At 50.9% G+C, this 26,347-nt stretch overlaps 3 protein-coding genes across 5 annotated transcripts; 1 reads left to right on the forward strand and 2 right to left on the reverse strand.

Moving 5' to 3' along the window:
- Nucleotides 1-1,772: 1,772 nt before the first annotated feature.
- On the reverse strand, nucleotides 1,773-7,689 carry KRTCAP2 (keratinocyte associated protein 2). 3 transcript variants are annotated; one of them, XM_078156155.1, is made up of 6 exons: nucleotides 7,630-7,689; nucleotides 6,932-7,072; nucleotides 5,705-5,859; nucleotides 5,062-5,125; nucleotides 2,506-2,572; nucleotides 1,773-1,928 (listed from the first exon to the last, which is right to left on the reverse strand). In XM_078156155.1, exons 1-6 carry the CDS (start codon nucleotides 7,655-7,657, stop codon nucleotides 1,808-1,810), a joined length of 576 nt encoding a protein of 191 aa, XP_078012281.1. In that variant the 5' UTR covers nucleotides 7,658-7,689; the 3' UTR covers nucleotides 1,773-1,807. The 3 variants fall into 3 exon arrangements, with proteins under 3 accessions (XP_078012281.1, XP_020847269.1, XP_078012282.1); XM_020991610.1 differs by having other exon boundaries at nucleotides 6,899-7,072; XM_078156156.1 differs by lacking the exon at nucleotides 1,773-1,928 and adding an exon at nucleotides 1,935-2,391 and having other exon boundaries at nucleotides 6,899-7,072.
- A 163-nt stretch (nucleotides 7,690-7,852) lies between these two features.
- On the forward strand, nucleotides 7,853-18,064 carry TRIM46 (tripartite motif containing 46). Its single transcript, XM_020991606.1, has 10 exons — nucleotides 7,853-7,933; nucleotides 9,615-9,876; nucleotides 10,201-10,544; nucleotides 11,118-11,261; nucleotides 11,425-11,520; nucleotides 12,122-12,375; nucleotides 12,748-12,869; nucleotides 14,118-14,420; nucleotides 15,948-16,245; nucleotides 16,690-18,064. The coding sequence occupies exons 1-10, from the start codon at nucleotides 7,871-7,873 to the stop codon at nucleotides 17,081-17,083; spliced, it is 2,280 nt and encodes a 759-aa protein (XP_020847265.1). The 5' UTR covers nucleotides 7,853-7,870; the 3' UTR covers nucleotides 17,084-18,064.
- A 1,946-nt stretch (nucleotides 18,065-20,010) lies between these two features.
- On the reverse strand, nucleotides 20,011-25,780 carry MUC1 (mucin 1, cell surface associated). Its single transcript, XM_020991425.2, is given in 9 exon segments — nucleotides 20,011-20,414; nucleotides 21,588-21,737; nucleotides 21,839-21,957; nucleotides 22,214-22,353; nucleotides 22,496-22,551; nucleotides 22,664-23,898; nucleotides 23,931-24,281; nucleotides 24,284-24,769; nucleotides 25,303-25,780. Coding segments are annotated over 9 exon segments (2,661 nt in total). The 5' UTR covers nucleotides 25,358-25,780; the 3' UTR covers nucleotides 20,011-20,345.
- Between the last annotated feature and the right edge of the window lie 567 nt (nucleotides 25,781-26,347).

A 26,347-nucleotide genomic window follows, 5' to 3' on the forward strand; every position in this document is an offset into this window, starting at 1 on the left:
GAAGGACAGAGGGGCTAAGTAATTTGATTAAGGCCACACAGGTGACACGTAGCTAAGATTAAAACCCAAGCCTTCTTAATCAAAAACACTGGTTCCCAACCTTTCCCTATAAAACATGCTCTCCTCTGAATGTAAACTAAGGCATTTCTTTGGCTCTCATCCTCTCCTTCTGACTCCACAACCTAGGTAGCCTCCTGTGTACATTTGGATGGGGGCAGAAAAAGAGGTGAGAGAAGAGTGATTCAGAAGAGATTATTTCTCCTCTCAGGGAATGCCCCACTTCTTGGTTGGGAGACACATGGAGACCAGAGAGGCAAGCCAGCCATGTATAGAGGACAGATAGGCAGTAGTTTGAAGGAAACAGGGATCAGTACTGTAAAACTTTCTAAACATATGAGCTTACACATCGAAATTTCCATGCTCTTTTTGTAGCCATTTATGGAGTCTTCATTCATAAACCTGTCCAAACCTTGGGGATCATTTAGTTCACCCCCTGATCTAAAGAATCTAGAGAAAGCTACTTGCCCTAGGTTACAAGATAGCAAAGGGCTAAAACAGGAACTGAACTCAAATTCATCCCTTTCCCTTACGCCAAACTTACTGTACACATAAATACTCATAACTTACATTTAGTTCCCAAAGCATTCGAGCTGCCCAATAACCATGTGTGGTAAGTGTTGCAGTCCTTATGCCCATTATAGAGGAAACAGCTTAGAGAGCCCAGGTAATTTGTTCCTGGTGTCATAGCGACTGTCAGAAGAGGCTTGAATGCAGATCTTTCTCATTCCAAACCTAGCACTCCATCCAACAGGACAAACTGCCTCTCCAGGAGGGCTGGAGCTGTCAAGCTGGCTAATCCTTACTGGGGAGTAGGATTTAGAGGTACAAGTGGAGTTAGGAGGGCATCAGGGTAAACAATGGCTCAAAGGTAGAGGAAAGTAAAGCCTGAGTGGAGAGCAGGAACAAAATAGGAGTCAAGAGGGGCCAATTTGTGTGAGGAGGCTTAATAGGAGAGACAATCTTGTTGGGATTCCCTTCAGTGTCCCGTTCCAGTGCTCCTTTTTCGATTAGGAAGACCTTACTGTGTTCTAGCTTCTATTCCAAGATTTTGAACATTCTCATCCTCCCAAGGTGAAGACTGCCAATCATTGCTTGGGCTAAAGAAAGGTCGAAAGCTGGCAAATGGTAGAACTCTTGGTAGAGTAAAGGGAAAGTGCAAGCAGCAGAGTGTAACAAAGAGCCCTGTGTCTGGTATCAGATCTGGGTTCAAAACCCAGCTCTGCTCCTCACTATATGAGCTTGGGGAAACCACTTACATTGTAGGGGCCTATAGAATGAGGGTGTTGACCAGATGACCTTTAAGTCCCTTCCAGGTCATATATCCAAAGCCCAAACATAGGAAAGCAACAGTCATGGAAGACTGCCACCATGGAAAATGAACACGCGCCCTTTGCTCACGCTAGCAGAGATAAAGATTATACGGTAACAGGTATGCTGGAGCCAGCTCATACCTGCTCAAGAGAACTGATTGTTAAATGTTCAGGGTGAGCATTTACATGTCAAAAATCGGCAAACAATACAAATCAAGGCTCGATTTATTGTTTTGTTGGTTGTCTTGACTAGAATTAAGTGATAGAGGAAATGTTAATAATGCAAATGAAGCTTAAAAGCGTATCACTCGAGTGGTCCCCACCCCCTTAGACAGACAATTGCTAAAAATTTAACAGCACACCACTGTTAACACTACTCAAAATAGGCCACCACACACCGGGTTACAAAGGAGTCAGCTTTATTGGTCATTTTGGGCTCAGTTCCTCTTTTTGCTTTTGCCTGTAACCTTGGCAGGGGCAATGACTGGGGCAGTTGCTTGATACAAAGCAGAGGAGATCTTGTTGATGTAGTAAAGACCAACCATGGAGAAGATAAAGCTGCATGGTGAAGGAAGGAAAGAGGTCACATCAATAGCCAAACTACCAGGGCCAGCAACTGAGTCCTTGAGGGATGTTAAATCGAGTCATTTGCCCTGGAATATGGAATAGGTGGCAGAAGCAGGGGAGTAACAGGGTTGAAGGACAGTGTAGAGTGGAGGTAGGAAGAGCAAGAAGTCTATTTTCTGGCTGGGGTGGTCCTTTATGAAGGTCTCTGATGCTCCATTTGGTGTGGAGGTGCCTCATGGGTCTCAAAGGCTGGACAGCACACAGCATCACTACCAAGCTAGAAAGGTTTTGGGGCCTGGTGATGGACGGTAGGCCTGCTGTCTGAGGCCCAGCTAAAGGGAGATGCTCATTGCTACACTGGTTGTAGGATGATGAATGCTTTGGCCACAGGGACTCATGGGGATCATCTAATTAAGGGCTGGAAGGAATATCCATGCCAAGGAAATCATGGATCCTTAAAAAATGGAAATAAGTTAGACAAAAGAAGATGAAGCAATAACGAAAGGGAACTAACACTGTAACAGTAGATATGGGCACTGTGCCCCTTGTCATGATGCCCAATACTTACCAGGTGGTTACACAGACACGGTGGATGAGGCCAGAGGCAAAGAGAGCCAATAAGAGGCAGATGAGAACTGGAAGGAAGGAAGAAGAGGGCAGAATTCAGAATGGAGGACTCAGAAGGAACCGAGGGGCATATGGGTAGGGAACAGAATTTGGAGCAATTCATCATTCCTTGAATCCTATAGGGCTGCCTGAAATAGGCAGCATGGCAAAGAGGGCAGTCACCCTCCCCAGTTCAAGAGACATGGATTCAAATCACAGCTTAGTCCCCAATAAGATTTATATCTCTCTTAAGCATTGTATCAGAGTGAACCCAGGCTTAGACTTGGGAGTCAGGGAGACCTAGGTTCAGATCCTGCTTTGCATACTTACTGGCTATGTGACCTTGGGCAAGTCTCTTAAGCATTGTCTGCCTCAGTTTCCCCAACTGTAAAATGGGGATAATAACAGCACCTATCTCATAGGGTTGTTGTGAGGATCAAACAGATAATATTTGTAACAAGAGCTTCGCACAGTGCTTGGCACATAGTAGGTATTATGTAAATGCTTCTTCTTTTCCCTTCCCACCCCCTTCCTCTCTCTAAGCCTGTTTTCTCATATGTAAAATGAGGATAATACCACCTATAGCAGCACTAACTTCAAAGAGTTATTTCGAAGCTGCCAATTTTTAAGGACTATGTATGTCTCTTGTTATAACTACTAAACTCTCAGGGCCCTAGCCTCCTCTTCTGGAGAATCAGCTCAGTACAAAATTCCTTCGAAGCCAATTACTTCTCTATGGGCTTGTTTTCTTAACTGTAAAAGGAGGAGGGGATGGACTCAGTCTCTGGGTCTGGATGGAAGGAATCCTGAAAGCCTGCAACAGTATCAATTAAGACTTGAGAGAAAGGATCACCTGCGGGGAAAAGATGGGTTTCAGTTTGATGGACCAAAGGGTTTTTTTTTGTTTTCTTTTTTGGTGAGGCAATCGGGGTTAAGTGACTTGCCCAGGGTCACACAGCTAATAAGTTTCAAGTATCTGAGGCTGCATTTGAATTCTGGTCCTCCTGACTCCAAGGCTAGAGCTCTATCCACTGCCACTAGCTGCCCTAGGACTAAAGGTTTTAAGGGAGGCATATTTCTGTCTTGGATTTGGGAGCACAGTTTCAGCTATAATTCACTGTGTAAGGGGGCCATCTGTGCTTGATGCAGTGGACAGATCGTTGGACCTGGACTCAGAAAGACCCAGGTTCACATCCTGCCCCAGACTTTTACAAGCTGGGCAAGTATTTAAGCTTTCTGGGTGTCAGTCTCCTCATCTATAAAATGAAGGAATAGGATTCAATAATGCTGTTATTCAATGAACCTGAAGCTTGCTTTAAATTACAAGATACAATCAATGTCCTACTACCTGAACAATCACAGGAGAGAATTTAAAAATCTGCCATATTTGGCTTTGGGGGTATGTAATCTTTAGGACACATTCAACACTCAAATCAAAGCTCTGTGATGAGTGTCTGCTTCAGAAGAAGTCAGAAAGCAGTCCAGTCCTGACTCACACTTTCTGGGAGAGGAAACTGGAAAGAGTACTGGTTGTTGTCAGAGATCTTGGGGTAGAATCCTGGCCCTGTCATTAAATAACTGCCTTTGTGACTGCAGGCAAGTCACTTAACCTCTAATAGCCTCAGTTTCTTCATCTGTAAAGTGAAAGAGAGGTTCCTTCAGAATCAGAATCTATGATTCTATGGTCCTTTTTCCTTGCCAGCAATGGATGGCACTACTTTTCAGAAGAGAAAGCAAAACCTTGAATAAAACTGCCCATCTGTCTGGCTCACACCTTCCCTGCAAGGCAGATGATGAATTATTCGGCTTCAGAGGCCTTCTTCACTAGCTCCTGTTTCAGAACACCCAGTATAATTATAATGATGATAATGATGATGATAGTATTTATATATAGCACTTTAAGATTTGCAAAGAGCTTTACAAATTTTAACTCATTTTATCCTCACAATGATCCTAGACATAGGTGCTATGTTATCCCCATTTTAGAAATGAAAAACCTGAGTCTAAGACCCATTAAGTGACTTGTCCAAGATCACACAGTCTGTACTTATCTAAGGATGACTTTGAACTCAGGTCTTCCTGACTCCAGGCCCAGTACTCTGTCCATGGTACCACCTACCTGCCTTCCTGATGCCCCTAGTTTTTAGTGTTCTCTCTTCAAGTTATCATGTACCTACTTACCTGTTTACAAATTGTATCCCCTAGTAAAATAAAAGAACATTGAGGGCAAGGTCTGTTTTTTTGTTTTATCTTTTAACCTTAGCACTCAGCACTATTCCTAACATATAGAAGGTACTTAATAAATCCTTTTTGCATTGGAGTAGAATGTCTGATCGTCAATAGAGAAGTGAAGGAAAAATGTATCTGTAAGCCAAGCCCTACTTAACACATCATTCCCTTGCCCTGATTGTCTCCTACATACCCACTGCGGCCTCCCTTCCCCAACCAATCCAGCTCTACAGAAGTCGAGGGCTCCCATATCCCAGGGTCCACTGGATACTTCCAGATCCTCACTTACTCTCAGGGAATATCTTGGCCTGGAACCCTTTACCAAAGACCAGGTTCTCCAAATTGTTGAAGGCCTGAGGTGAAAGGGTTAAGGAGGATGGAAATGACACATTTCTATAGTGTTTTGAGGGTTACCAAACACTGTCCTTACAACAACCATTATGTTGATGTTATATCTCTCTCTTTACCTATATTTCTATATCTCGATATATGTGTGTATATATATAAATATTTATCTATATGCCCTTTTTTCTATATATCTATATCTATTCATCTATGGCCATCTATCTATATCTGTATCCCTCTATCCCCCCCAATATATATATGTATCTATTCATCTATCTCCATCTGTCTAAATCTTTCTGTATACATATATATATGTATCTATTCATCTATCTCCATCTATCTTTCTTTATCCGTCTCTCTCTCTCTCTCTCTCTCTCTCTCTCTCTCTCTCTCTCTATATATATATATATATATATATATATATGTGTATATATATGTATCTATTCATCTATCCCGACCTATCTCTCTCTATCCATCTATCTCTCTACCTACAGTTTTATCTCTTGATGTACCTATTCTTTCTGCTGCTAACAAGGAAAGGCCTCCCTCCTCCGAAACCCCCATATCCCCACCCTCTGAAAGGATACAGTGAGGGAGAAAACAAAGAGTGCTGAGCCCAGCAACCCTCCTTGGATAGTAAGCCACTCTGTGGAGGCAAGCTGCCGGCTGTACATCTGCATCCCTGCAAAAAGCAGCAGGGACAGGAGCGAAGAGAGGGCCAAAGAAGTGCCTGTGCCCACCACTGAAAGGAAAAATTGGAGAAGGAAGAAAGAGCAACTTACAATTTGCTCTCCCAAACACTCCCGCCTCCCCCCAACATCCATCATCTCCTAATTTATTGAATCCCAGGGTTGCCCCACTATCCCATGATTCACCAGTTCTCTCCCTGTAATTCACCAGCAACACCTCAAAATTGTGCCTTGTCATCTCAATAATATTCCAGGCCTCTTCGTGACTTCCCATAATGCCTAGTCTCCTACCAATGCCATGATGATGATGATGATGATGATGATGACAGCCCACACTCATATGAGCCTTTAAGGCAAAGAGTTCTTAACCTTTTCTGTGGTTATGAATCTCTTTGGCAAGCGGGTGAAACCTATGGACTGCCCCTTTTCAAAATAATGTTTTAAAATGCATAAAACAAAACATGCAGGATTACAAAGGAAGCTAAAAAGAGTGAAACATGATTATTTAAAATATTTTTAAAGCAGTGGATTCCAGGTGAAAAATAGGAACCCCTGCTTTCAGGTTGGGCCTTTATGGGATCTCACAACAATCCTGTTAAGTAGGTGCCATTTTACAGAGGAGGAAACCAATTACGCCCACCCAGTGTTCTCCAATGAACATACATCGCATCTAGTTCCAGGGTAACTTCTCAAATGATAGCCCATACTCCTCAATAATATGCCAGTAATGACCAGGTGTCCCACTAACACCTATACTTCCAAGACAATGTTCCATTCAATCAATCAATCTATGAGAAGGCAGCACTAAGCAGAACTCTGGCCCTGGGTTCGAATCCTGTATGCTTCTGTGTGGCCTCGGGTCACTTCCGCTCTCTGAACCTCAGTTTCCTCGTCTGTAAAATGGGGGTGAAGTGTTCCAGGCCCCTTCCAGCGCTCAGTCTAAGCTGAAGCCCTGCCCATTGAGACTGGCTGGCCACGTCAGCAACGCCGAGGCCCCGGCCCCGGCCCAGCAGCGATCTCCCTCCCACCCACACCCACCCCCGAGCCAGCCTTCCTGGGGGCCCCCAGCCAGATCCCGCTAGGTCCCGTTACCCATGATGCTCCACGTGCGGGTCAGCTCAGCACCTCGGGCCTGGAGAAAGGAAGAAACCGAACTGGACCCGTAGAGATGTGCGCATGAGTCAAGAGTCGGCCCTTTTCTCTTCCCTCCCCCCTCACCGCCTCTTTCCTTCGACTCCTCCTCCTCGAGCCTGAGGGCGTCGCCATCTGCCGGAGAGGAGGAAGAAGTGCAAGGAAGACTAGCCCCAGCCACCGCCCCTGCCCCGCCACTCTGTCTTGTTCTCCTCCATCCCAATCCGCGCTGCTACATCCTCAGTGCGCGTTGTACTCATCTCTTCTGCATTGTCGGATCCTATGCCTCTGGTCCCCTCCACATCCTCCCAGTGTGTGTGGGTCCAATTTACTCCACGTCCACCTCTACCCGTAATGCCCCCTCCTCGATGCTTGTTGCACAGCTAACTCCAAGACTCAGGTCGTCCCTCCCTCCAGATCCCCATGTACCCGTCCCCCACTTCCTGAATGGTGTTCACCTCCCCCTAGTCCTGTAATACTGGAAGGTGGGGAGGCGGTGTCCAGCTGCACACACACTCCACACACACAGATTTAACAGGAGCAAAGGTGCTCCAGGGAGCAGGTGACAGCATAGGAAGAGCAGTCTCCCCAAATCTCCGCCTCTCGTCTTTCTAGGTTACCCCCCCTTCTACGGAACCACGTGGGGGAAAGTCCCATCCTTCCACCCCCTTCCCGCCTCCCCCCTCCACCACCTTCCACACGCTCTCTGCGCCCCCCCATCACAGGCGCTGCTCAAAGCCGGTCCCTGGAGCATGCGCAGTGGTGCCCCACCCAAGCCCCCCCCCCGTCAATATTCCCTCCCCCACTCCTCTACCCCACCCCGACTCCTGCATTAAGCTAGGGGGGCTCGTAGACGAAGCCGGGATCGGACACATCAGGCACTGGCGGGGGGGGGAAATTGGGGGTGGGTGGGCAGTGACCACCCAGAGAGCCATGGCTGAGGGTGAGGATATGCAGACCTTCACTTCCATCATGGATGCGCTGGTCCGCATCAGCGTGAGTTGGGGACGGAGGGGGGAAAGTGGGGAGCTGGTGGGGAGCAGGGGTGAAATGGTCATGGGCTAGAGGCCAAGAGGCACGAGTCAGGGGCTTGGAATTGGCGATAGCCACTGAACAGGTGGAGGGGTCTGTTGGAGCTGCGGCTGCCGGGCTGCAGCCCCGAGTCTAAGAGGAGAGAGATACTGGGGTGGGAAGCTGGGGACAGGTGTGAAGGATAGGGAAGAGAAGATACGAGGGGCCACGCGGTGAAGAGGGAAGCTGTTGACCGGGGGCTTTGGGTTGACAATGGGATAAAGCATCTAGGCGATGGGACTTGGGGAAGCCGTGAACAGCTGTTGGGGAGGTTCGCCAGATGTCGAGATGGGGGAAAGGGGTGGCTTAAGGCACAAGGGACTTGCCTAGGTCTTTTGGGTTTGGGGTATCTATGCAAAGGGGCTTGGCAGGAGGGATGGAGGAGATGTCAGAGGGGACCAGTGATGTTCCCGGGGGACTGTGTGCTTGGAGAACAGATGAGAGGGGACTAGAAGTGATCCCCCTTGAGGTGTAAAGCTCCCTTTCTACCTCTCCCCTGACCCCACCCCATGTCATCCCCGCTGCCCCTCACCCCTACTGTCACCCCCACCCCCGTGCGCCTCCGAGCCCTGGGTTGTCATGGCAACCCCGTGCCCGGCGCTCCCAGGGGCGGTGCCAACCCGGCTCCCCCCCCCACCTCCTTCCCTCCCTCCTTTGTGTCAGCTGCGCCCCTGGCCGGGATGGCTGCTAGGAGAGGGAACAAGGTGAGGTTGGGAAGGGGAACGTGAGGGAGGGGACAGCTGGGAGGCCCCCACCCCTACTGAAAAAGGGAGAAGCTACTTCCGGTGGGGAGGGGGGGCGGGGCACTCGTTACCCCCAGCTCCCTTGGGGGGCAGCTAAGGATGCTGTGCTGGGGAGGATGGGAGGCGGGGCAGAGAGCGGTGTAGTGGGATGGCGACGATGGGAGGTGAATGGCATAGAGGGGCAATCGAAGCTAGAGGACAGATTGGTTGGGAGGTCTGAAAACGCTGCAGGGTCAGGGAGGATGAGAGCAGGAGATGGAGCCTTTTGAAGGGATGGGAACAGGAGAGGGAGCAGCTGCTGACGGAACGCTAGAGAGAAATGGGCCTGGGATCCGTGCAGTCTAAGGGACTGTGTCCTTGAGCAAAACGTTCGTGCTTTGCCGAGGGGAGTAGGGGCGTCGGGCCAGGTGAGTGGGGTGGGGGGGCGGAAAAATTCGGCCGGGTTGCTGCAGAGCTAGGAAAGGGAGGGGTTGGGAATAGGGGGAAACCGTGGCACCGCTCACATGTTTCCCAATGCCGATCCAGTGCTGGAGGGAAACTGAGGCAGGGAGAGGGTCAGTATCTCAGGGTGCGGAAGGAATGTCAGATCAGTTGCTAGCTTGAAACTGGGCTTGGGAGCCCAGAGGTAGGTGGTTGGATGAGAAGAGTGGGCTGTTTCCTCTCTTGCCTTTTTCTCTGGGAGACCCAGAAATACAGTCATTCCAACCTCATCAAAAAATCTACTCATCTAGGTCTTCACTTTTATCCAAAGGGTTCAAAATGAGGCAAAAACAAAAACCAAAAAAAACCAACCACAATAACATATATCCAGGCCCCTGACAGCCCTTCCTCCCTTTCTTCCCCCTCCTCCCTCATCCCTCCAGACAAGCATGAAGAACATGGAGAGGGAACTGCTGTGCCCTGTCTGCCAGGAGATGTACAAGCAGCCACTGGTGCTTCCCTGTGCCCACAATGTGTGCCAGGCCTGTGCTAGGGAAGTGCTTGGTCAGCAGGGCTATGGGAGCCACGCTGGGGATCCCAGCTCTGAGCCCACCTCACCTGCCTCCACCCCTTCCACTCGAAGTCCCCGCCTTGGCCGTAGGACCCTCCCCAAAGCAGACCGCCTGGACAGGCTGCTCAAGTCAGGTGGGGACACTGAATTCAAGGGGAAAGATTGGGCGATGGGTGGTAATCACAGAAAATCATAGAACAGGAATTATGGGAGTGAAGGTACACAGAAAAACTAAGGGTTGCCTGCCTGGGAAATGGGGGGAAAGGGGGGTAAGATGAAGGTACCTTCTCCGAGTCTCCTTGTCTAGTGATATTTCTGTTTCTGCTGCTGACAAGGCACCTGTTTAGGGAATGAATCAGTTTGTGTCCCAGCCATGGCACCAGCTATGGTTTGAGGACTGGAAATGACACACACCACCTTTCCCTTCTCTCCATCTCCCTCCTCACGCTCTCCTTCAGGTTTTGGAACATACCCTGGCCGGAAACGGGGAGCCTTGCACCCCCAGATTGTGACGTTCCCATGCCCAGCATGCCAGGGTGATGTGGAGCTGGGTGAGCGGGGCCTGAATGGCCTCTTCCGTAACTTGACCCTAGAGCGGGTTGTGGAGCGGTACCGTCAGAGTGTGAGTGTGGGTGGTGCCATCTTGTGCCAGCTTTGTAAGCCCCCACCTCTGGAGGCCACCAAGGGCTGTACCGAATGCCGTGCCACCTTCTGCAATGAGTGCTTCAAGCTCTACCACCCCTGGGGCACTCAGAAGGCCCAGCATGAACCCACCCTGCCTACCCTCACTTTTCGCCCCAAGGTGAGCAAGCCCTGCCAGTCAGACCTCTGGGTACCTCTGCAGAGGCATAAGGAGCTGGGAGAGAGGGAAGTTCTATATAGTATTAGGTTAGCTCCAGTACAGTGCTTCCATGCTACCAGGGACCCTGGATAATGTGGGCAACCAGATTTGTCAGTACCCAGAGAATTATCAGGCAATCTGCAAGATGCTTAGATATTTACCTTATTAAAATACATGCATGTGCACACAGAGACACACAGAATTGACATCTTTGCCACTTACAAAGTATTGGTGACATACTCTTGTAAGGGACTGGACAAATAATTTAATAGTACCCAGAATAATGTCCCTTATTTTAAGGGTGCCTATTACTACCCAGAATAATGCTCCTAATTTTAGATGTCTCCTTGCACCTAAAAAAAAAAAAGCCCCTCTCACTGTAGTGCTACCTAAAGCTGTTGTAATCTAGCTGTGTGGTGCAGTCCTGCCTTTCCCCCCAGGACAAGATGTTACCTCTGCCTTTGGCACCTAAACACCGGCATCCCGGAGACTAAGAAGGATTTCTTAATACCAATGCCTTGATTTTCTCTGCAGGGTCTGATGTGCCCAGACCACAAAGAAGAAGTCTCTCACTACTGCAAGACATGCCAGCGACTAGTGTGCCAGCTCTGCCGGGTTCGGCGCACCCACAGTGGGCATAAGATTACACCTGTGCTCAGTGCCTATCAGGCTCTAAAGGTGAGTAGCCTTTTTGTCCTATCTTCATTAGCCCCCTCCTCTTCCCCTCTCCCCACCCCACCACATAAACACCCTGTGCCACACTGATATGATCTTTCTCACCACTGGGGCAAAAACTCCTCCTGTGCCCAGGCATAATGCCCACTTCTCTCTTCCTTCTCAGGAGAAACTAACAAAGAGCCTGACATATATTTTGGGAAATCAGGACACTGTACAAACCCAGATCTGTGAGCTGGAGGAGACAGTGAGGCACACAGAGGTGAGGGAGGGCAGAGGGGCAGGCATGGTGCCAGGGCAGGGTGGGTAGGGCTGGCTAAAATGTCAGAGAGCTCTGATAGCTCTGCAAGAAGGTAACTTTGGGGTGCCTTGGAATTGTCTGAGGTGATAAGTAGGCAAAGATTGTTGGGCACTTTGGTGCTTCTGGCAAGGCTGACATGGACTCTCGTGAGTGGAAAGGTGCAAATAGCGACAGGCAGTTTAGGGAGAACCCCAAAGGGAAGTAGCATAAATACCCCAAGGCTTAACATTCAGCCTCAAAAGGTTGGCACAGATGCCCAGGAAGCTGGCATAGCTATCGGTTAGCCTACTGCCAAATTGTTTGATTTGGATGCCTAGGGGAACGGGCAGTGATGCAGGCATCCAGCAAGGTTGACACAGATACAAAGCGTTTGGCATGAGTAAACAAGGGTCCACCACTGGGGCCATGAGTCTTGTCTTTTTACCTCTGAAGGTGGAGATAGCATTAGTGCAGTTACTTAGGGGACTAGCAATGATGCTGGGCACCCAGAAAGTTGGTAAAGGGGCCAGTGGCAGAAAGATGGAGAATCATGTTCCTTGTGCCATTTTCTTCCCTTGGGCAGGTGAGTGGTCAGCAGGCAAAGGAGGAAGTGGCTCAGCTGGTGCGGGGGCTGGGTGCAGTGCTGGAGGAGAAGCGGGCAACACTGCTGCAGGCCATTGATGAATGCCAGCAGGAACGGCTAGCTCGGCTGGGGGCCCAGCTCCAGGAGCACCGGAGCCTGTTGGATGGCTCAGGACTAGTGGGCTATGCTCAAGAGGTCCTCAAAGAGACTGACCAGCCTTGTTTTGTACAGGCTGCCAAGCAGCTACACCACAGGTACCCACTGGGCACCATACTAGGAAGCCCTTCCCCAGAAAAGAGTAGGGCTAAGAACGAGGTAGTAGAGTAGAGGGAATGGGAAAGGAGAAAGAAGGAAGAAATGCTCTAAATCGTTGAAGCTCATGCGTAGACAAGTGCCAGAGCTGATGCCCATGTTAATGCCCAAGCGTGGTGCTTTGAGCTCCCAGGTATTATTTGGACACTCCGAGGAATGTTATAAAGCAGGACTGAGGCTTGAGGGGTGGGATGGGCTCCTAAATCCAGTGCTAGAGCCAAGCCATATACGAGATGCCAGGGAGCCAGTTCCAATGCCAGGGTGAAGAATGAGTGATGTCTCTGCTGACCACCCTCACCTACCCACTTCTCTAGGATCGCCCGGGCAACAGAGGCCCTTCAGAACTTCCGACCGGCTACCAGCTCCTCCTTCCGCCATTGTCAGCTGGATGTGGGGCGCGAGATGAAGCTGCTGACAGAGCTCAGCTTCCTAAGAGGTAATGAGGTGGCCAGACCCTGCCCCTCTCCGATCTCCTCCACCTTCTCCTCCCTCTTCCTGGCAGCGGGCCCGGGGGGCAGTGTCCACTTCAGAGAGCTTCCTCCCTGCCCTGCCCTCAGCCTCCCCAGCGCCCAGCCCCTGCTCAGCCCCCGACCCTGGCTCCATTGAGCTCCGCTCAGCGCTGCTTCTCCCTCTCTTTGTTTATAGGCTGTGGCCACGGCGGAGTCTGCTCCGGAGCACCCCAGGCAAGTCACTGGCCCCTGCCCCGGGGGGGCCCTGCCCCCCCGCTGGGCTCTCTCTCTCTCTCTCTCTCTCCTCTCTCTCTCCTCTCTCTCTCTCTCTCTCTCTCTCTCTCTCTCTTCTCTCTCCTACCCTGCCCTGCCCTGCCCCCTCCAAGAGCTCTCCTCATTTCCCTACCTGTCCGGTTTTCCTAGCATGACCTTTTGGTCTTCCCTCTTGACTTCTGACCATTTGACTTTCCTTCACTCTCCTGCTTTTGCTATTGTTTCCTTGCCCCTTGTCCTTTCCCTTTCACTCACCTCACCTTTGTCCTCCCGACCTTCCGCCCCGATTTTCACTCTTCTGTCTCTAGGCCTTTTTACTTTCTCTGCTTCTGCTCCCCGCCTCTCCCTTCCAGGATCTTTTTGCTCCCCATCCTTATTCCCCTTTTGGTTTGCGTTCTAGGGACCTGTGTCCTTCTTCGTCCTTTCTTCCTCTATTATTTGTCTTCTTTCTTTCTCCTCCCTCCCGCACCCCACTCATCACTTAGAGCTGAAAAGGACCTTAGAGGTCAGTTTATAGACTCATCGGACCCCCCTCATTTTACCGATGACAAATCCAAAGCTCATCAAGGTCAAAGTGACTTGCCCAAGGTTATCCAGCTAGTTAGCAGCAAATCTGGGAAGAGCACCCAGGCTGCTCCTGACTCCCAGGCTAGTTCTTGTTCTCTCTGCTATCTTGTGCTTCTTCTATCCCCCTTTACCTTCTACTTCTCTATCTCTCCCTGTCCTCTTCCTTTTCCTACCTATATTTTGTACCCCTCTCTACTCCCATCTCCCAGATGCCTGCTCCCTGCTTGTCTCAGCCTGGGTACCAGTGGTTTCCATTTTCCAGCTTCCTTCCTCAGGTCTCCCCAACCCCTCACTTCCACTCACCCTCCGGGCTCCCGCTGCCCGCCCTCTCCTTCCCCTTCACCCCATCCCATCACAGGCCCTTGTGTGTCCTGACCTGCTATTTCTTCTTGCAGTGCCTGAGGCTCCTGTCATCGACACCCAGCGCACCTTTGCCTATGACCAGATTTTCCTCTGCTGGCGGCTGCCCCCACACTCCCCACCTGCTTGGCACTACACTGTGGAATTCCGGCGCACGGATGTCCCTAATCCCCCAGGCCCCACCCGCTGGCAGCGGCGAGAAGAGGTGAGAGGGACCAGCGCTCTGCTGGAGAACCCCGACCCAGGCTCGGTCTACGTGCTTCGAGTTAGAGGCTGCAATAAGGCGGGCTATGGAGAGTACAGTGAGGATGTCCACCTGCACACACCCCCTGCGCCAGGTGAGTTGCTGGGCAAGGGCTGAGAACTGGGCTAGATATGGACACTAAGAGAGCGAGTACTTAGGGAGTGGAAGGTAAACCCTGGCAGGGAGAAATGCCACATAGCCATCAGGTACCTAAGTAACAGCACTAGATAGTTTGGTCCTGTACAAAGAGCTTCGGACTTGGAGATAGAAGAAAACTAGGTTTTAATCCTTCCTCTGACACTTACTAGCTGTGTAACTTTGGGCAAACCACTTAACCTCTCTGTGCTTCAGTTTCCTCATCCTGCCTATCTCACATAGTCATGAGGAAACCGTTGTGCAAACCTTAAAGTATTCTGTAAGTGTGACCTACTTTTATAGGAAGCAATAAATAGCCAACCATTGGGTGGGCAAGCTAGACTACTTGGGTTCCAGTCCTAAATCTGCCATTTCAATTGAAGGGCCATGGGCAAGCCACTGAAACTATCCGAATCTCAGTTTTCCCATCTGCAAATTGCGAACAATAATAACAGTGAAGTTGTGGTGAAAAGAGAGCCAGCCTCAGGCTCAGGAAGAGCTGGGCCCCAGTTTTACTCCTGATGCGTGGTGGCCGTGTGATCCTAGGTAATTCACAACTCAGTGCCCCAAGAAACTCTCAGACTATATGGATCAGAACAGTTGGTAACCTGGGTTGTTGGTGTTCTTATACTAGTGAAATTACAAATCTGGACACCTCACCCCATGTAATCACCAATAAACCCAACAAATTCCTGTCTTACCATATGCCACCCAATCTATCCTACCCTGTTGTTATAAGGTTTAAACTAGACAAGGGCTGTAAAAGGACTCTGTAAATCTCAGAGGGTTGCTTAAAACTAAGGCATTAGGGAGTGGGCTTGTGGCAATTGGCATAAAGGAAAGAGATGGAGGTGGAAATGAACAAGGAACTAAGGGATGGACACAGGGACTCTAGCCATGGAGGAATATGTGCAGTGGGACAGAGAGAGAGGATACCAATTATTGGGCTCAGAGAGTGTATCCATTATGAGGGACAGCAGAGGTGGGGTTGGGGTCTGGGGCTCAGAGGTGGGGGAATGATTTTTGTACTCTTCCATAAAATTCTTCCTGGGGTTCCATACCCATCCTTTGCCTTCTACCTTCATACCCACTCCCCATTCCTATTTCTCCTCATGGCCCACTGTCTGTCCTAGAAATTCATTCAACTGCCCCTTAAACCTCCAGGTTTCCTCTTCCTTCCTACCCTGCTTGAGCATCCCACCCAAATCATGCAGCTCAGGCATTGTGCCCAGTAGAACCTTGCCTGCTACTCCATTATGTCCCTTCCCTCCTCCACTCCCAGCAGTCTGGCTTGAAGTGAGGAGACAGCCAGGGGACATTCTCCCAGAGGACACTCCTCTTCCTTCTGCTCCCCATGAATTTGGACTGCTGCCTTGCTAAAACCTTGTCCTCCCTGGGCACTGACAATTCCCTGAGTCCCCTCCTTGTGCTTTCCTCCTGCTTTCCCCATCCTCCTGTTCTTCCGATCTTGCCCACTCTCCCCCAGTTCTGCACTTCTTCCTGGATGGGCGCTGGGGTTCTAGCAGAGAGCGATTGGCCATCAGCAAGGACCAGCGGGCAGTGCGCAGCATACCAGGGGTGCCTCTGCTCCTGGCGGCAGAGCGACTGTTGACAGGCTGCCATCTGAGTGTGGACATCGTCCTGGGGGATGTGGCTGTGACCCAGGGCCGCAGCTACTGGGCCTGTGCTGTAGATCCAGCCTCCTACCTGGTCAAAGTGGGTGTTGGACTAGAAAGCAAACTGCAGGAGAATTTCCAGGGTGCCCCGGATGTGGTCAGCCCCAGGTCAGTCCACAAAAGGGGATGGGAATGGGAATGGGTGAGAGGGAGCACAGGGGCCCAGAAGGGCTAGAGAGGAGCAGATAAGGAGATTGAGCAGTTTGGCACCATAGGAATGTAGAAACCCAGGCCTTGGGGGTGGTGAGAGGGTACAAGGCTGAGGCAACAGGCTAAGGAATGTCTGGAATGGGACAAGTATAAAGGGAAGGGGGCCTGGGCTCAAATCTTGGCTCCACTGGGGGAAGTTTCTTCAGCTATAAAATGAGGGAGGGACTTGGGCTAGATGCTTTCTAAGGTCCCTTCCAGTTATAGATCCTATGATCCTTTGGGGAGGGGGGAAGGGGAGACAGGAAGGAGGGGAACATAGGAGGTAATGATGGGGATGGAAAGGGGAGAAGCATGGTCCATCCCTGATCCTGTCCTGAGCCTTTGCTTTGGATCCTTCCCCAGGTACGATCCAGACAGTGGGCATGACAGTGGGGCAGAAGATGCCACTGTGGAGGCATCTCCACCTTTCGCCTTCCTGACCATTGGCATGGGCAAGATCCTGCTGGGAGCTGGTGGTAGTGGGGGGGCAGGCCTGACAGGGCGAGATGGGCCTGGGGCTGGCTGCACGGTTCCCCTGCCTCCCCGCCTGGGCATCTGCCTGGACTATGAGCGGGGCCGGGTCTCCTTCCTTGATGCCGTGTCTTTCCGTGGGCTGCTAGAGTGCCCGCTGGACTGTTCAGGGCCGGTATGTCCAGCCTTTTGCTTTATTGGGGGTGGCGCGGTCCAACTGCAAGAGCCAGTGGGTATCAAGCCTGAGAGGAAAGTCACGATTGGCGGCTTCTCCAAGCTGGATTGAGCCCCACAGACACGGTGGGTGCTGTGGGTCCTGTTCTCCTGGATTTTCTCGGAGCCACACCATGAGCCCTAAGCCCTGGCCAAGGCTCCCACAGAGCTGGGCATCTCCCCTGGCCCCCATCCTTAGGATCTTTTCTTGCCCATCCCCTCTTAGTTCATCCTTATCCCTTGACCGATTCCTGCCGGTTCCTCCCTGGTACTGCCCCCTGTAACCCTTCCATGTAGGGCTTCGTCTTGATCCCTCTACTCTCCCTGGGTTGGGGATGTCCTCTTTCATTCCTAGGCACTGGGGCTGCCCTCTACTTTTTTCCAGTTATCTCCTGGCCTAGGCATAGGATCTATTGAGTTTACACATCCCAGGAAAAACTCACATTTTCTTGTCCATCCTGTCTGGGCATCTTACTCAAGTCACCCAGAATGGGCACTGTGCCTACTATATCCTCCTCTCACTGCTGTACCCTGATTTTCTCAGTCTGGCTTAGAGTAAGGGGTATAGGTCTGGGGGCAACTTCCCAATGAAGACAACCCACCCACCCCCAATTTCTCACTGATGCCCTGCTAACTTCCCTACCCCATGGACACTGTCCTCCCCACCATAAACTTGAGGTTGGTAAGACCTACTCTAGTCTGGCAGGGCCCAGGTACTCTATCCCAGGGGACCACAGGTAGGTGCCCACTGGCAGAGAGGAGCTGGGGCCCCTTTCTGTCATGCTTGTTTTATTGGGGGTATCCCAGTCTCCCCAGCTGCATGTCCTCTTCTCTCTTTTCCCTCTGCATGTTTTGTCCTCCCCATTCCCCAATGCCAGTGTGCCAAGTCTTCCCAGGGGCCCTGGTGGGCAGGGCCCAGTACCCCATGGCAGACTAGGCTGGGCAACATCTCTCATGCCCATCCTTTGCTCCCTGTGGGTGGGCAATGCTCTGGTCTTTGCCAATGGCTGTTATTTTCACAGTTTCTAACAATAAAGGGTGATGCCAGACACAACCCAGGCCTAGCCATTCCTTTAAAAACCCCATTCCCACAGTCATAGTGATGGAAATAATGATTTTCATGTCAGAGTCATGGGAAGCTGGATGACCACTGGGCCTAGTGCCCAAGGGAAGGGGTTTCACTCTACTAGATTTCCCCAAGGTGAGGAGAAGAGACCTGTCCACAATATCATGATACTCAGAAGCTTAGGGAGTGACAAACACACACAGCACCTATACCCATGTAACTATCACCCATATACATTCAGATACACATAGCATGTACAACAAGGACATGTAAGAGTACCTGTGCCCATCCACACTCAATACATATATACACAATGCAAACTCAGCATACATCACACACAGCACATTCAAATGCAAACCTTACACACGGTCCATATTTACCCACACAAATAGAGCCATGCAACCGATAAGCCACCAGAGAGCGCCATCACTCAAAATGGAGACATCTCTGGGATGGGATGCCAGCAGAGGCCGCACTACCCCAGCTGCAGGGCATCCAGGACTGGACAGGGAGTGGCACCTAAGCCTTATCCGCCCAACAGTTGGGGGATATAGCTAAGGAGGCAGAGGCAGGGGGTGGTCCATCAACCAAGATGGCATTAATGCACAGGAGCCACTCCTCCATTCCCAAGTAGTTGAGACAAAGAGGGAGGGAGGGAAAGGATGGACCTCAAACCACCACAAATGGGGGGGGGGGACGAAGACCCTGACAAGGCAAGGAGGGACTAATTAGGGAACTGGCCTTGAAAGTGGAGGGAACTGGTACCATGCCAGCGCCCGGATCTAACACGGCCCCTTTTATCGAAGCTCTGTTGACTCTGCTACTGTTATCACTGCTCTGGGATTTACTTAACACCAAGCCAGCTAAGAATAGAGCTGCCCCCTGGCACTGTGCCAGGGGGGAAGCAGGGAACCAAAGACTACGCCTGCCTTGGTGTGAGAAGAAACCCCCATCTGGGTTGAGCCAACAAGACCAAATACATCTAGGGCTGAGAGGAGGGAGGGAAGAGGTGAAGGGAGGGTGTTAGGCAAGGTTGCTCCTTCTGACACAGAGCTTGGCTCTCAGTTTCGTTTCCTCCTTCCTTCTGGGAATCATCAAAAATGGGGTAAGAGGCAAGACTTCTGACACCTCCAAGTAGTCTTAGATATTATTGCCAATCTCATAAAGCACCTCATTCGCCCAACTCGACATCCCCCCGCCCCCTGCCAAAGCTAATCAGTGCTTTTGGAATATAGAACACAGAAAGTTAGACTTGAAATGGACCTTAAGAGACTGTCTAGCTGAACTTGCTTGTTTTATAGATGAGGTAACTAATGCACAAGGAAGGGGGTCAGTGACTCAGGTCAAATAGTGGGAAAATCTAGGGGCAGATCAAGGAGCCACCCACCCCATTGACTCATGTCCTTTGGTAATACACACACTCACACCAAACATCTCTTTTTCCCCACTCCAAAGCCCCTGACTCCCTCCCACAGCACATCCTCCATGTTCATTCCCTTCTTATGGTCTCTTTAGCTTTCACCTCTAAGTTCCTTATTGACCTTCAAGTAGGTCACCTTTGGCTTGTATCCCCCCCACCCAAGACATTTGTTTCCCTCCTAATACTGCCCCCAGATTCCCCACAAGGATCCTGCTCCCTCCCCTCAAACACTCCTACTCACTGTCAGTGGGTAGGAGAAATCTTTTAAACGTTCATACCTTCACTTTCTTCATCTGTAAAGTGGAGGATGGAGCTAGATGATCTAGTTTCCAGATTGTCTCTTCTCCAGAGACATCAGCATGCTTACCTTGGTCCTTAACTTCCCACTATCAAGGCTTCTCCCCTCCCTTCCCAACCCTTCCCCGCTAAAGCGGTAATACCCCAAGCCCACTGGGAACTCTGAGGCGTAAGGGTAGTTAGAGAGTGAGCTAGGTCCAGAGGAAGGAAGGCTAGATAAGAGGTTCGAAGATGTTCTGTATTTGTGGGGGTCATCGATTTTATTGAGTCACATACAGATTCCTTTTCCCCCACCCCTAACCCATCCTGGTTTCATCATCCGCCAAAAGGCAGGGCATGAGGGTAAGATAGCAGCACACAGTCTCATACAACTTCATCTGGAGATGGATGGGGGGGGAGCATCTAAGGAGCCTTCAGAGAAGGGACCTTTGGGACACTACCCACTCAGGGCTCCTTGCTTTCCCTTCCGGGAATGGGAGAGGTGGAGACCAAGAAATGGGGGAAGTGCCCCTGGCAGTGCTTGGCCCCGAGCACAGAGCTGGCACCGTCCCTCTACAGGTTAGCAGAAGTGGCCACCGGGTTCACATAAGAGAGGCTGTTGCCACCATTTCCTGGAGAGATCTGGGAAGGGGGAGGGAATATGGGCGTTTTAAATTTTTTTAAGGGGTGCAGAGGAGAGGTGTTGGGGAAGGACATAATGCCCCCTGGATCCCCCTTGGTGGTGAAGCTCTGGGATGAGGGCAGCAGGGTCCCCTCCCCACTCCCCTACAGGGTTAACACAGCAGAAGCACCTGCCTGGGGCCCGGCAACAACCCAATGCGACTGTAAACAGTGTTTTTCCCTCCCCCTTCCCTCTACTCAGCCCCTTCCTTAGCTCCTAGCCTTAGTCTTCCCACCCACCCCCACCTTCTTATCTCAAGCTCCCTTAATTCTCTCCACCCCGAAGAGGGGGACAAGACAAAGAGCTGGAAGTCAGGGAGTGGGGCACATAACTAGGAGGGGATAGGGAAAGATTCTCCCTTCCCCCACCAAAAGTTTTAGACCAAGGTAGAGAGTGGTAATTATTTACCCAGTGGCTGGAGCCCAATGGAGGGAAGGGGAGGAAGGAGGGGGGGGATGGGGAAAATCTGCCTCTGGGCCTTCTGGGAATTGCCCTCCCCACTTCCATCTAACCCCTCTCTGGATTTACTGCCTTCCCACCAAAAACAAAAGAAAGAAAAAACAAAAATAAAAATAAAAACAAAATGTTTGCCCCTCTCCCCTAAGAATTTGCCAATTCACTATTCCCAGTACCATCCCTGTAGCCTTAGAGGGACTCGTACCTTCCTCCCAGGCACCAGGCACCACCCACTCTGCCCTCTGGGCACCCAGGCAGTTGCTTATATTGGCGCCAACTCTACTGAGCTGTGAAAGTGCTGGTGCAGGCACCATGGGCACCCAGTGTCCCTGGCACCCTCCCGAGGGAATGAAGTGTAAGGGCGGTGGTCACTGGCTCCCTGAATTCTCTTCCTCCATGCTTCCCGTACCATCCACCCCCAGGCCACCTAGGCCCCTTTTCAGTCCCTCAGCACCACCCTTCCAGCACTCTATATCCATCAGTGTCTGTGCTCCTGTGTCCTACACAGTGTCCAGTCCTCTACATATCTCTTTGAAACCCTTCAGATCCTTTCAGTACATTATGATGTCTGTTCTCTTCCATGCCCATTCTACACTGAATATTTCCTGTGTCCCTTTTATCCTTTCTTAGGTTCCAGCCACACTCGCCTTCCTAGTGCCCACTAGGCATAGCCTCACCTCTTCATAAGGGCTGCGCTTCATGTTGCCTGGGGGCACATATCGTCCATGGGTATGATAAGGGGGGTACTCATTCATGGGATGGTAAGAATCTTGGGATGGAAAGATGTCCAGCTGTCCACAATGTTTCCGACGGAACTGAGATAGTCCCTGGGAGTGGTGGAGATGAAGGCAAAGGGGCACAGTGGGTAATAGTTAGGAAATCAAGATGGGGGGAAGACCCAAATATCTGAGCTGGGCAAAGCACTTACCAGGGCAGCAAGGTGGAAAATTGCCAAAGCGAGCAGGATACAGACTATCACAAGCAAAGCAATGGCATAGCCTGGCACAGCAGCATCAGTAGATGTGGCTTCAGAATTCCACTCACGGACTAGAAGAGAGAGGAATCTCCCAGGATGCCTTGTCCCAATCTTCTTTAAGTCCCCTGCTTCCCTCCCACAAATGGGGAATGTGTGCCTGGGAGACTGTGTACTTAGGTCCAAGGAAACCCATGAGTGTGGGGCAAAAGAATCTGGAAATATGGATTCCTGGCTCTGGGTCAGACTTTCTGAGGGAATGCTCCAAATTCCCAGAGAGTGCCTGGGTAGTGACCCTGGCAGAGGGGTGGAGGGATGGCGGGACCTTACCAATTATATCGGATGGTGAAATAGTCAGGTTGTATATGTAACTTTCTTTCACATTTTCAGCAAACAGATTCTGTACTTCATTGGTTGTGATGCTGCCCTCTTGGAAGACCAAGATACAGTCTGCAATCACAGAGCCCTTTCTGGGCACAGGGAGATTGGCACCTAAGTCCTATAGGTTCCAGCTCCTGGTTCAAAATACTTTTCCCTCCTCCTGGAATTGGTACTCTTTCCCATATCCAAGCTGGTGACCCCCCCTCCCCCATACCACCTACAGATTGGTACCTGAATTGGAGTATGTAAAAGGTCACAAATGCATTGTTTTTGTAAGTCTGCTGCAACTGGGGAAAGAGAGGAAGGGAGAAATATAACCAGAATGCCAGAGGAATAAATGGCAATTTGGGGGTTAGGGAAACAGTCTTCCCAACCTATAGGGAAGAGGATAGTACTTACCAGATCATTAATAGAATTCTTCAAGTCTTGATAGTAGGAAGAACTGGGATTGTCCAGGGAAGAGTTAAAATTCTTATTGAGGATGTGGAATGAGAGGAAAAACATGGCACTCTCATAAATGACAACTGGGAGATGCAACGTGCTTTGGCTGACAGTAATGGATTGTGATATGGAGCTGTGGTAATTGTTGGATGTGGGGGTGGTTTTTTGGTGAAAGGTTGAAGAAATACTCTTGGGGTTACCAGTTGTTGCTATAGTGATTCCAGTGTTTTTTGTAGCTGTGGTGCTATGGTGACTAATGGGTGTAGTGGAGGTGTGATGGTCAGTGTATGTGGCTGTAGTGTTGTGGTGACTAAGGGGTGTAGTGGAGGTGCGATGGTCACTGGGTATGGCTGTAGTGTTGTGGTGACTAAGGGGTGTGGTGGAGGTGCGATGGTCAGTGGGTATGGCTGTAGTGTTGTGGTGACTAAGGGGTGTGGTGGAGGTGCGATGGTCAGTGGGTATGGCTGTAGTGTTGTACTGACTAAGGGGTGTGGTGGAGGTGCGATGGTCACTGGGTATGGCTGTAGTATTGTGGTGACTAAGGGGTGTGGTGGAGGTGCGATGGTCAGTGGGTATGGCTGTAGTGTTGTGCTGACTAAGGGGTGTGGTGGAGGTGTGATGGTCAGTGGGTATGGCTGTAGTGTTGTGGTGACTAAGGGGTGTGGTGGAGGTGTGATGGTCAGTGGGTATGGCTGTAGTGTTGTGCTGACTAAGGGGTGTGGTGGAGGTGTGATGGTCAGTGGGTATGGCTGTAGTGTTGTGGTGACTAAGGGGTGTGGTGGAGGTGTGATGGTCAGTGGGTATGGCTGTAGTGTTGTGGTGACTAAGGGGTGTGGTGGAGGTGTGATGGTCAGTGGGTATGGCTGTAGTGTTGTGCTGACTAAGGGGTGTGGTGGAGGTGTGATGGTCAGTGGGTATGGCTGTAGTGTTGTGGTGACTAAGGGGTGTGGTGGAGGTGTGATGGTCACTGGGTATGGCTGTAGTGTTGTGCTGACTAAGGGGTGAGGTGGAGGTGTGATGGTCAGTGGGTATGGCTGTAGTGTTGTGGTGACTAAGGGGTGTGGTGGAGGTGTGATGGTCAGTGGGTATGGCTGTAGTGTTGTGGTGACTAAGGGGTGTGGTGGAGGTGTGATGGTCAGTGGGTATGGCTGTAGTGTTGTGGTGACTAAGGGGTGTGGTGGAGGTGTGATGGTCAGTGGGTATGGCTGTAGTGTTGTGGTGACTAAGGGTGTGGTGGAGGTGTGATGGTCAGTGGGTATGGCTGTAGTGTTGTGGTGACTAAGGGGTGTGGTGGAGGTGTGATGGTCACTGGGTATGGCTGTAGTGTTGTGCTGACTAAGGGGTGAGGTGGAGGTGTGATGGTCAGTGGGTATGGCTGTAGTGTTGTGGTGACTAAGGGGTGTGGTGGAGGTGTGATGGTCAGTGGGTATGGCTGTAGTGTTGTGGTGACTAAGGGGTGTGGTGGAGGTGTGATGGTCAGTGGGTATGGCTGTAGTGTTGTGGTGACTAAGGGGTGTGGTGGAGGTGTGATGGTCAGTGGGTATGGCTGTAGTGTTGTGGTGACTAAGGGTGTGGTGGAGGTGTGATGGTCAGTGGGTATGGCTGTAGTGTTGTGGTGACTAAGGGGTGTGGTGGAGGTGTGATGGTCAGTGGGTATGGCTGTAGTGTTGTGGTGACTAAGGGTGTGGTGGAGGTGTGATGGTCACTGGGTATGGCTGTAGTGTTTGGTGACTAAGGGTGTGGTGGAGGTGTGATGGTCAGTGGGTATGGCTGTAGTGTTGTGGTGACTAAGGGGTGTGGTGGAGGTGTGATGGTCACTGGGTGCGGATGTGGTAGATATGCTGCTGTCTGTGTGAGCTATGGTCATGGTACTGTGATAGCCATTAGTTTCAGTTTCACTGACAGCACTTATGGGTCTGTGTGTGCTAGATGAAGCTGTGGTGCTGGGGATAATGGTTGTTTTCCTGTCATTCTCTGTATTTTCATTGCTGATGTTTGTGTCCAGAGCTGTTGTTGTAGCTAACTCAGGCTTGATAGTTGTGCCAAAGGTGCTGTTGCTGATAGCTATAAGAAGTTAGAGACACTAGGTTAGTCTGATGCCCAAGAGACCCAGAGAGATTTAGGTAGAAAGTAAAAGGAAGAAATTTTAGGAAGGGGGTGGGTGGAGAAAGCCCAAAGACACCAGATACTCCACCTTCCTTGAATCCATTGCAGGCCTGTAACTCCCCTCCATGTTTCTGCTTCTAGTTTTCTTCCATTGTTGCTCTGCTCATACACACACACACAAACACACACTTCCATATTTGGAACACTTCTCCTACCCTCTCACCCCCAGAAAACATTCTAGGTAAATTTAGCAGGACTCCTCACTGCCCGCTGCCTTGTCCTTTCCGCAGGACTTCCTCTCAGTCCCAGGTCGCTATGACCCCTTCTCCTTCCTTCACTTTGACCCCAGCTTAGAACCTCCCAACTCACCCTCACACCAGATTCCCTCCCCCATTAGCTCACTCTGCCAGAGGTAAAAACTAGCCCAGAGGCCATAAAAAATGGTATGAATCAAGCCACCCCTTCCCCTTCTCCTTTTTTCCTGCCCTCACCTGTAGGTACCAGGAACAATACAAGAACCAGGGTGGGTTGGATGCCCGGGGTCATGGTGGTAACCAACGGAAGAGAGCACTGAGCAGGCTGGGCCAGGTTCTGCCCAAAAGGCTGGGTCGGGCTCAGGAGCCCGCTGCTTTATACCGGTCCTCCGCCTGAGGCTCCGACAGCCAGAGCAGGCGACAGGTGACACAACCCCGCCCCCCAATCCCTCCTCCCTTCTATTTTTCCTTCTTCTCCTCCCCACACATTCCTCTGACCCCTCGGGTACACTGGGCTCCAGATCACTCAACCCTCTGACAACCTGTTTGTTTTCCACCTGGCGTCACCCCCATCTCCCCTCCCTTCCCCCACATAGAGGGGAGCCAGGCTACCTATAACCCCAGACCTTCTTTCCGGACCCTGAGGCAGTGCCTGGGGTGGGAACGGAGATGAAATGTGTTAGGTTAATACCTCTGGAACCACTAGGGTCCAGGGCCGCGGACGCTACATCACCTTCCAGCCGCTAGCGTCCCTGACTTCCTGGACTCAGATTCATTTAGAACCCCTCTCAGGTCATCCCTTGTTGGGCCCCCAGCAGAAAGATAGATTGAGTTTGGAATAGCAACCCCCATTTCCCGAAACAGCCCCACCCAATGCCAGCCCCTCCCTGTTCGTTCTGCACTGTAGATCTGACCCGACAGTCCCCGCCCCAGGGTGGCTTTTTCTGTATGCCTGGGTGCCTTCTGAGTTTTCTCACGAGTGCTTGGGGGCGGGGGGGGGGTGGGAGAGGTAAAGAAGTGGGGAGGAAGGAGGAAGTAAGAAGAAAGGAGAGTAAGATCTTTGGGGTCCTTCCAGCCCCATCCTCCAACTCTGCACGCATCAGAGGTAATAGGGCTATTCTGCCCCCTGGTGGTCATTTGGAGCCCTTCAAGGATTAGGGATGCGGTTGATGGTAGCCAGGTGGAGGGGAAGGGTGGAGACCTGATGAGTGAAGTGGGACGGTGGAGACGTAGTTGAAGAACAACCCGGGCATGGGAGAAGTACCTAAAGGAACACAAACCA

The sequence above is a fragment of the Phascolarctos cinereus genome, unplaced genomic scaffold (genome assembly GCF_003287225.1).
Source record: "Phascolarctos cinereus isolate Bilbo 61053 unplaced genomic scaffold, phaCin_HiC Scaffold_5;HRSCAF=322, whole genome shotgun sequence".
NCBI classification, from domain to species: domain Eukaryota; kingdom Metazoa; phylum Chordata; class Mammalia; order Diprotodontia; family Phascolarctidae; genus Phascolarctos; species Phascolarctos cinereus.